The sequence below is a fragment of the Salvelinus alpinus genome, chromosome 20 (genome assembly GCF_045679555.1).
Source record: "Salvelinus alpinus chromosome 20, SLU_Salpinus.1, whole genome shotgun sequence".
Taxonomy (NCBI): Eukaryota; Metazoa; Chordata; class Actinopteri; order Salmoniformes; family Salmonidae; genus Salvelinus; species Salvelinus alpinus.
The window spans coordinates 23,052,532-23,062,775 of record NC_092105.1 but is presented as its reverse complement, the minus strand read 5'-3'; the positions used below and the strand labels follow the sequence as shown (position 1 = coordinate 23,062,775).

General features: G+C 46.4%; 1 protein-coding gene across 2 annotated transcripts in view; it reads right to left on the bottom strand.

Annotated features, from left to right (window-relative positions):
• Window positions 1–4,965: 4,965 nt before the first annotated feature.
• The window catches only part of LOC139546506 (mannosyl-oligosaccharide 1,2-alpha-mannosidase IB), a 119,951-nt gene continuing 114,672 nt past the window's right edge, over window positions 4,966–10,244 (bottom strand). The window contains exons 13-15 of one of the 2 annotated variants that reach the window (XM_071354953.1): window positions 9,793–9,965; window positions 7,203–7,318; window positions 4,966–6,953 (exon numbers count right to left, since the gene is read on the bottom strand). In XM_071354953.1, the coding sequence (XP_071211054.1) occupies window positions 6,821–6,953; window positions 7,203–7,318; window positions 9,793–9,965 (422 nt within the window). In that variant the 3' untranslated portion in view covers window positions 4,966–6,820. The remainder of the gene's footprint in view (window positions 6,954–7,202; window positions 7,319–9,792; window positions 9,966–10,244) is intronic. The other variant, XM_071354954.1, reaches the window with a different exon arrangement.

Sequence of the window (10,244 nt, the reverse complement as noted above, 5' to 3'; positions counted from 1 at the left end):
GAACAGCATTCTCACATAGGTTTTCCTCTTATCCAGATGGGTTAGGGCAGTGTGCAGTGTGGTTGCGATTGCGTCGTCTGTGGACCTATTGGGTCGGTAAGCAAATTGGAGTGGGTCTAGGGTGTCAGGTAGGGTGGAGGTGATATGGTCTTTGACTAGTCTCTCAAAGCACTTCATGATGACGGAAGTGAGTGCTACGGGGCGGTAGTCGTTTAGCTCAGTTACCTTAGCTTTCTTGGGAACAGGAACAATGGTGGCCCTCTTGAAGCATGAGGGAACAGCAGACTGGGATAAGGATTGATTGAATATGTCCGTAAACACACCAGCCAGCTGGTCTGCGCATTCTGAGGACCCGACTGGGAATTTCGTCTGGGCCTGCAGCCTTGCGAGGGTTAACACGTTTAAATGTTTTACTCACCTCGGCTGCAGTGAAGGAGAGCCCGCAGGTTTTGGTAGCGGGCCGTGTCAGTGGCACTGTATTGTCCTCAAAGCGAGCAAAAAAGTTATTTAGTCTGTCTGGGAGCAAGACATCCTTGTCCGCGACGGGGCTGGTTTTCTTTTTGTAATCCGTGATTGACTGTAGACCCTGCCACATACCTCTTGTGTCTGAGCCGTTGAATTGCGACTCTACTTTGTCTCTATACTGGCACTTAGCTTGTTTGATTGCCTTGCGGAGGGAATAGCTACACTGTTTGTATTCGGTCAAGTTTCCGGTCACCTTGCCCTGGTTAAAAGCAGTGGTTCACGCTTTCAGTTTCGCACGAATGCTGCCATCAATCCACGGTTTCTGGTTTGGGAATGTTTTAATCGTTGCTGTGGGTATAACGTCTCCGATGCACTTTCTAATGAACTCGCTCACCGAATCAGCGTATTCGTCAATGTTGTTGTTGGACGCAATGCGGAACATATCCCAATCCACGTGATCGAAGCAGTCTTGAAGCGTGGAATCAGATTGGTCGGACCAGCGTTGAACAGATCTGAGCGCGGGAGCTTCTTGTTTTAGTTTCTGTTTGTAGGCTGGAAGCAACAAAATGGAGTCGTGGTCAGCTTTTCCAAAAGGAGGGCGGGGGAGATTACAATCGAAGAGAATTCCCTTGGTAGATAATGCGGTCGACATTTGATTGTGAGGAATTCTAAGTCAGGTGAACAGAAGGACTTGAGTTCCTGTATGTTGTTATGATCACACCACGTCTCGTTAATCATAAGGCATACCCCCCCGCCCCTCTTCTTACCAGAAAGATGCTCGTTTCTGTCGGCGCGATGCGTGAAGAAACCAGCTGGCTGCACCGACTCCGTTAGCGTCTCGAGTGAGCCATGTTTCCGTGAAGCAAAGAACGTTATAAATACACACAAATCTAAGTAAAGGAATGGAATAAGAATATATACATATAAATATATGGATGAGCAATGACCGAGCGGCATAGGCAAGATGCAATAGATTGTATAAAATACAGTATATACATATGAGTTGAGTAATGCAAGATATGTAAACATTATTAAATTGGCATTATTAAAGTGGCTTCTGATCCATTTATTAAAGTGGCCAATGATTTCAAGTATGTATGTAGGCAGCAGCCTCACTCTGTTAGTGATGGCTGTTTAACAGTCGGATGGCCTTGAGATTGAAAAATAGCTTCTGTCTCTTGGTCCAAGCTTTGATGCACCTGTGCTGACCTCGCCTTCTGGATGGTAGCGGGGTGAACAGGCACTGGCTCGGCTGGTTGTTGTCCTTGATCTTTTTGGCTTTCCTGTGACATCGGGTGCTGTAGGTGTCCTGGAGGGCAGGTAGTTTGCCCCCAGTGATGCATTGTGCAGACCGCACAATCACACCCTCTGGGCGGTGCAGTTGTCATACCAGGTGGTGATGCAGCACAAAGGATGCTCTCAATTGTGTATCTGTAAAGGTTTGTGAGGGTTTTAGGTGACAAGCCAATTCAGACAATTCCTTCGACCTCATGGCTTGGTTTTTGCTCTGACATGCACTGTTAACTGTGGGAACTTATACAGACAGGTGTGTGCCTTTCCAAATCACATACAATCAATTGAATTTACCATAGGTAGACACCAATCAAGTTGTAGAAACATCTCAAAGATGATCAATGGAAACAGGACGCACCTGAGCTCAGTTTCACGTCTCATAGCAAAGGGTCTGAATACTTATGTATATAAGGTATTTCTATTTTTTAAATCTATATTACCAAACATTTCTAAAAACCTGTTTCACTTTGTCATTTTGGGGTATTGTGTGTACATTGATGAGGGAAAAAAATGATTTAATCAATTTTAGAATAAGGCTGTAATGTAACAAAATGTGGATAAAGGGAATGGGTCTGAATACTTTCCAAATGCACTGTGTGCGTAAAAGAAAAAAATCTCTAGCCATGTACTTGTGTAGTGAAAGACTGTAAGCTTGCGCGATCAGAATGGTTAGTACGAGGCAAAAAAAATCTACACCTGAAACAAAAAAAGCCTGCAGTTGCAAAATCTCACTTGTGTGAAAATAAGAGCACGGGGTGAACTACTGTGTACTGTATGTATGATGTGAAGAGTGAAATAGGGTTGTTTGCTTGGGACAAGTCTATTTACCCATTCAGATCACTGTAACCTTGGCAGAGTCCCATTCTCGACACACCTGTCCTGTTCCTCTACACACAAACACACACACACACTGTCTGTTCCACTCCAGGGTGTGTGCAGATGAGCCAGCCTAGAGGAGCAGGACATGGACAACACAAATATTTGAAATAAACCGATGACATTTTGTGGAGAATCTGTTGGACTGATGTGGGCAAATAACCAGCGATAGAAATCAATGTCCAAATATTTTCACATGCTCTTTTTTTACCCACATCCGACTACTCCCTTCTTCAGGAGCACATCAGTCCAACAGATCCTTAGAACATAATGGAAATGCTTTCCAGGAACAAAGACAAGGTGGAGAGTTGATTTACTAATGTGCTTTGCTATGCTGTATTATTGCCAGTCCTCTTGCTGGCAATTTGTAAATGCAGTGATGTTACCAGTATGTCTGTAGTGGGTGCATCTCAATAGCTTTAAGTGGCTTTGTTTCTTCTACTGGACAGGTGGAAGCGAAGCAGCAGTTTAAAACGCCATAGTGCGTCCACCTGTCCTTTCAGATCAGTGCAGATGAAGGAAAGCCATTTCAGACCATTGAGATGCAGCCTGTGTGTCTGAAGGTCCTGGAAAGCATCTGACATAAGGGTTCTCCTCAGGTCAGATAGGTGGTCAGGCCCTGCTCTCTGTCTATCCATCCTGGCCTGTCAGCCTGTCACTAAAACTGATGAGACTGATGAGGGGTGGATGAGAGCAGGAGAGTCCGCCATCCCGATCTGGACAGAGGCTGAACAAAATCATTGTAGGAAACATTACTGAACTGCTAAAATCACTCATCTGAACAGAAACGAACATCTACATTGGGACTCTGTGCACTGACATTTTATGACTCAATTAAATAGTATAATCACTTGTCTTCCATCGACACCAGTTGTCATGACATCGGTCATGTCATGATTACTTAATCTAGGCTTTGAACAACAGGGGTGGTTGAGTGTAGTGGCGCCAAGCAGACATCCGTCAGAAAGCGGGAGGAAGAGAGGGGGCAGTGTGACATGTGGTGGTTTTGTAGGCAGAGGCTGCATGCCAGGGCTGTGACATACCTGTTCCCTGTAACTGTAGGTCTTCCTACTAAGATAACGTGGAAAGCAGGGCAAAAAGACTGGGGCAAAAAGGTTGCAGAACCCAACGTCATCAGACAATACCCTAAACGTGTAGAGATGATGTGTGCAGGAGTTCTCTTATAAAGAATTGAACTGTGGAACTAATTCCCTGGCAGCACCACGAGACAGAACACAGGTGTGCCCATCTTTTGGGACTGGAATTATAACACCAACCAGTGATCTCTGCCGAGCATCAGATCAAGGTTTTGGTGTTGAACGTCTGAAATAGGATCTAAAAATCTGCGAAATCAATGAAACGTTATTGTTAAGCCTTAGCTGTTGGATTGATGTTTTGTTAACCAAGACTGCCCCCTCAGGATAGGAGCTGAAAGAGAAGACCTGACTTCACCTTCTATAAAGAGGTACAGTAAAAAGGTGCTGAACACCGCAAGCTAACACCTACATGTAAACGTCATTAGTTAAGGGAACAGAGTGAACAACAGGTAACAATCATCACCAACACACCGCTTTAGTTATTCTGTTCACTTTTCATAACATCTTTATTGAATTTGTGTCTCATTTAAACATATTTACATGTCTTTTTTTGTTCAGTAAAAATACAAATACAGAACACTTTTTTCCCAAAATCAACATCCTCACGGCGACTGACAGCGCCAAAGAAGGCCTGGGCTTCCTCCGCAGACAGAAAGCAGTAATGTCAGAGAGTAAGGTGGGGACAGGGGGGCGAACAGTGATACATATACTTCATAACGTTCTACACCAGTAGGCTGCTGCTACTGCCTCCACCACGAGACGGAGACACTGAGCTGCCAACAGATGGGGACAGGAGGAGGGATAGCTGGAGAGAAAGAGACAAATAGAAAATTGTAGGGATATGAAGGAGTAGAAAGGGTGTGACAGAGTAAAAAGGAATGTTGAGATGGTGGGACAGGTGTTATATAGGTGCAGCCAGGTGGTACTCAGTGAACACATGAGAAATGAGTGACAGAAACCAACCAATTAGCTAAACAGAGACACACATTGTATGGCTTTATTGATTGGCAAGGTGAGTGGTTCTGTAATCAGCCCATCATCATCATCATCGTGGCTCTGCTAGAGGGACAGCAGGGTGGCTCTGCTAGAGGGACAGCAGGGTGGCTCTGCTAGAGGGACAGCAGGGTGGCTCTGCTAGAGGGACAGCAGGGTGGCTCTGCTAGAGGGACAGCAGGGTGGCTCTGCTAGAGGGACAGCAGGGTGGCTCTGCTAGAGGGACAGCAGGGTGGCTCTGCTAGAGGGACAGCAGGGTGGCTCTGCTAGAGGGACAGCAGGGTGGCTCTGCTAGAGGGACAGCAGGGTGGCTCTGCTAGAGGGACAGCAGGGTGGCTCTGCTAGAGGGACAGCAGGGTGGCTCTGCTAGAGGGACAGCAGGGTGGCTCTGCTAGAGGGACAGCAGGGTGGCTCTGCTAGAGGGACAGCAGGGTGGCTCATAGAAAAGGAACTGGTGTATGAATAACTTTTTGTAAAAAAATTATAATGAAAAAGCACAGTATTGGAGAAAGGCATCACATAGTAACACTTGATAAGGCTTTAAATTAATGTATAGGTCCAACAAAAATGTTATTTCTTGCAAGGTACCGTTCTATTTCCTAGTGTTACCTTCAGCCCCCTAAACCTAAAGTATTCCCCTCCCCATCCACATCAACACACCAATCACAGATTCATCACTGAACACAGCAGACTTCCTTGCGTTCCATCTACTGTTGCAGGAACCACATTCACACAAAACACAATAGATCAATTTAGAACACACAAGTCCATAGAGAATGAATGCCTTAACATTCAACATACACTCATTACACTCATTGCACAGGTGACTGAGGCCAAGTCCTAATTTGAGAGTGGTGATTAGGATAAGAACAAGAAACAGTTTGGGTAGAATCCTATCAGCAGGGTGAGGAGTTGTTCCTAAACAGTAAGAACTCCAGGCCCTCCCCATCAGTGGCAGTGCAACACTATGGGTCCTTGTCAAAGACACAGAGATTATAAATGGAGGGCTTTGTGTCTTCAGCTCCGACAGTGGTGTAACTCTTTTCCCTCTTAGTAATACAAACAACAAAGTGCATAACAATTTATCTATAGGGGCCATTTAATCAGCAGACAGAAAACACTGCCAAAACAAGCCTTGTCCCAATCTGCCTGTGGAGTGGTGGTGATTTATGGAAAAGACAGGAACGGAAGTTTACCAGTCTAGAAAGGCGTGATTGGAGAAGTGAAGAAGAATGACAAGAAAGAGAAGATGGAGGGAGTTGGAATGGTGGTAAGACAAGGTAGAGATGCAGCATCGGTTGAATAGCAGCAACATCATGAGGCCAGGCTAAGCTACGTCACCTGCTAATCATAAGAGATGGAAGGAGAGGGAGATACAGAGCGAGAGAGTGTGACAGAAAGAGACAAAAGAGGAGAAAGTATACAGAAACGGCAGAATGTAGCATAGAGAATGCTATGGAAAATAGGTCCATATCACCGGTCCACTTTTCAAAGGTTCCAGAAGGGTAGGCATGAAGCCGTTGCTCCCGTCCACAAAGTGACACTGATACAGTTCCAGGTCAAAGTTCAGAGTAAGACAGTAAACAGGAAATGGCAGAAGGACTAGGACGGTCGCAGTCTGTCATGTCCCCGCCAATCAGCGTCCAGGACACAAAATGACAAAAGAAAACAAACCCCATAGTCTTCGGTTTGACTGTCAGTCTGTCTGAAACATACACATCCCTTCAGAGGAAGGTCCATCTGTCTGTTTGTTGGTACACACTGTCTTGCTCCTGTGTGCATCCATTATGAGACAGTTTGGCCAAAACAATCAAGCTTCCTGATTGTGGCTCTGTGTTTCAACAAAAAAGTAACGACGAATAGGAGGACTTCCCAGCCAATCACAAAAGTCAAACGCACCCTCCGTCCTGACGAGAAGCAGAGAGAGCTATAGAAAGAGTACGAGCCAGAGAATTAAAGAAGAGCGAGAAAGGCTATTGTTTCAGTCCCCTCCACTCTGCAGTGGTCTGAGCTCTCTCCTTCTGCTGTCTGTAGCAGTGAGAGGGAGAGATGGAGGCAGACAGGGCCGCTGTGGCCCCCTGGAGGTCCCCTGGTCTCTACCGCTGGGCCTGGCTCCCTGGGAGGGTGAGGTTGGCAAGGTGCAGTACCGGCAGGGGGTGGGCCTCCGTGTTGAACACCCAGCTCTCCAAAGGCATCAGCTCATCACTGGAGAACAACAGGTACAGATACCTGGAGAAGAGAGAGGGAGGAGTAAAGAGGAGGGAGAGCAGACAATTTTCAGCTGCTATATTCTGTTCATCAGTGCTGTAGTAGTATTTGTGAACAGCAACAAGCAGAGCGACCAGCAGGGGGGGAGCAGAGCACACAGTTCCAGTGCATTCTGGGGGCTGCCAGGACATCCCCATCTCATACCAACTGGATGTGAATGAACAGTACACAGAGGAGCAGTAAAGGAGCAGCAAATGGCGGAAGACTTACTTGAGCGTCTCGGCCAGGAAGAAGCTCTGCTGGACATCGTCGTAGGTTGGGTTGGACGAGTAGACGTCCTTGACCCCAGAGAACCCACCGCTGACCCTGCAGTACTTATCAATGGCCTGGAGGGGGAGACCGAGAGCAGCACTTAATTACCACATATTTACATTACAGTCATTTATAATTTAGTCAGGAGATGGGTAGACTCTTATACCATTAAAACACTGTGTTTAAGGGTTGGAGGAGACATTCTATCCATCACCACTCTAGTCTAAACTAGGTATGTGATGAATAACATTTGATTTCAAATCGCTTTGTTGTAATTGAGATTTGAAGGGAATGTCTCCGTCTGTGACCTCAGTCAAAGCGTTAGAGCTGTGATTTTACAATGCAGAGTATTTCTTTTCTCAAGTGTCCAGACAGAGTTAATCAGTTCTTTTTTAAATCTCTTCTTCCCTCTGCACCGCATCAGGTGTAATTCAAGGGAGGGTATAGATGGTGGATCTGTTAATTGACACAGTGTCTCTCTCCCTCTCTATCGGTACTTGTCTTGTTCTCTCTTAATGTCCCTCTATTAGTCAGTAGCTGTCAGGAGAATCTCTCAGAAGGAGATGGAACTATTTTAAATTTTTCATGGACCACCGCATCCGATGTGTGTGTGCGTTTGTCCTCCTGAACACACACACACATAGCGTCCTAGACTGCCTCTGTACTTCAGGCCTGGGCACAACCACATATGCACATCACAACTACCCAGCCACATGCACACCTGAACTAGAATCCAGTCCTAATACCATCTGGGTTAATAAAGAGTCTGTTTCTCTTCTACCTGGAGGAGAAGGGTGTGTGTGTGTGTGTACAGCTGCTCTCTACTGGGCTCATTTCACAGGGCCGTGCACTACAACAGCTGGGCCAACAAACCTCAACACACATGACTCGCACACGCTTAGACCAAGTAGGATGAAGTTACCCCTAGACAATGATCTTAGATGTTCTCACTAATGGTCAAGCTTAGGACTTAGGAAGGTAAGCTGCCTACTACACAGAGCCTCAGGTAAAATAGTAGTGTGTGTGACATCAAACGTGAGCTGATGTGATGGTGTAGGAGCACTAGAGACAGGTAGGGAGATCAAACTGTATAGAACTGTCAGGTGATTTTCATCACAAGGGGAGAAAGAGAACGAGACGGGGGCAGAAAGAGAACGAGACGGGGGCAGAAAGAGGTAGAGAGGGAGGGAAGCAAGGAAGAGCGTAAGAGGAGAAGGAGAGAGCGTAAGAGGAGAAGGAGAGAGCGTAAGAGGAGGAGGAGAGAGCGTAAGAGGAGAGGAGAGAGCGTAAGAGGAGAGAGCGTAAGAGGAGAGAGCGTAAGAGGAGAGGAGAGAGCGTAAGAGGAGAGGAGAGAGCGTAAGAGAGGGGAGGAGAGAGTAAGAGCGGGGAGGAGAGGAAAGGAAAGGAGAGAGCATAAGAGGACGACAGGAAAGGAGAGAGCGTAAGAGAGAGAACGATAGGAAAGGAGAGCGTAAGAAAGAGGAGAGGTAAGGAGAGAGCGTAAGAGCAGGAGAGGAAAGTAGAGCGCGTAAGAGAGAGGAGGAGAGGGTAAGAGGAGGAGAAGAAAGGAGAGCGTAAGAGAGGGGAGGAGAGGGTAAGGGGAGGAGAGGGTAAGATGAGAAGAGAGGAGAGAGCGTAAGAGAGAGGAGGAGAGGAAAGGAGAGAGCGTAAGAGAGAGGAGGAGAGGGTAAGAGGAGGAGAGAGAGCGTAAGAGGAGGAGAGGAAAGGAGAGAGCGTAAGAGGAAAGGAGAGAGCGTAAGAGGAAAGGAGAGAGCGTAAGAGGAGAGGAAAGGAGAGAGCGTAAGAGGAAAGGAGAGAGCGTAAGAGGAAAGGAGAGAGCAAATGAGAGGAGGAAAGGAGAGAGCGTATGAGAGGAGGAAAGCAGAGAGATGTGCATGGTGCAGAGGAGCAGTCGAGGTTAGAACAAAGAAGAGAACTCCCTCATCTCCACTCAGTCACTCAGGCTGAGGGAGGCTGCATTCAGTCCCACAACAACAGCTCTTAAGAGCACCAACACAAACACACAGGAACAGAGCGAGAGCGGGGAAACAGGAGATGAGATAAGCGAGGAGGGGGGAGAGGGAGAGGAGAATAGAGCGACAGAGGGAGATAAGACAGGTGAATGGTGGCGAGAAGGAGAGGAGGAGTGATTGAGAAAGGAAGTGAAAAATGAGAGCAGAGTGATTAAGTGGTTGAGAGGAGGATGAAGAGAAAGCAGAGGTATAAGAGTGTTTCACTTTGACCTTTGAAAATAAAAGCCTTAAGAGGGAACAGAGATGGAAAAAATAGGACTATAACTGGAGAGAAAAAATGAGAAAATTGAGTTCTCAAGTAGCATTAGTCTGTTGTGTGTTGACACTCTGATCCGCTCTCTTTTTTAAGTTACAAAGGGTCCATGCACTTATCCAATTCTTTCAGATGTACACTGGTGCAGAGAAGGTACTGCTAGGGGTCAGGAGGTGATAGGGGATTGGGCATGATGGATAAGTAAAAGCATAAGGGCAATATCATAGTAGTAATAGTTTGGAGTGATTTTCCAGTGGCTCACCTGTGCTGCTTCCCAGCCCCACTGCCTGTACTTGGGGTCGTGGGTGAACCTCCACATGTACCAGTAGGTCTCGATGACCTCTGGCCTCAGGATGTAGTACTTCTCATTCTGACGTACTGCCACTGCCTCCAGACCACTGTCAAACTTAAAGGCCTCCGGACCCAGCTTCAACACTACAGAGAGGGAGGGAGAGATATTCAATATCCATTGATTTTTATGGTTTAGCATAAGTACACAACATATTTCCTGCCAATTGTTTAATTTAGAGTAATAGGAGCAGATTACAGTGATCAAGTAGTAGCCAGGAGACTTATGACAGATTTGTTCTGCACGCCTTGTCACTGTGGATGGGAACCAGAGACCACTGGATTCAGGTTGCAAAGGGTCGGAAACTTTCCGGTAAATTTGGGGAATTTTGCTTAAATTCATAAAAAAAAGTTAGCTTATAACAG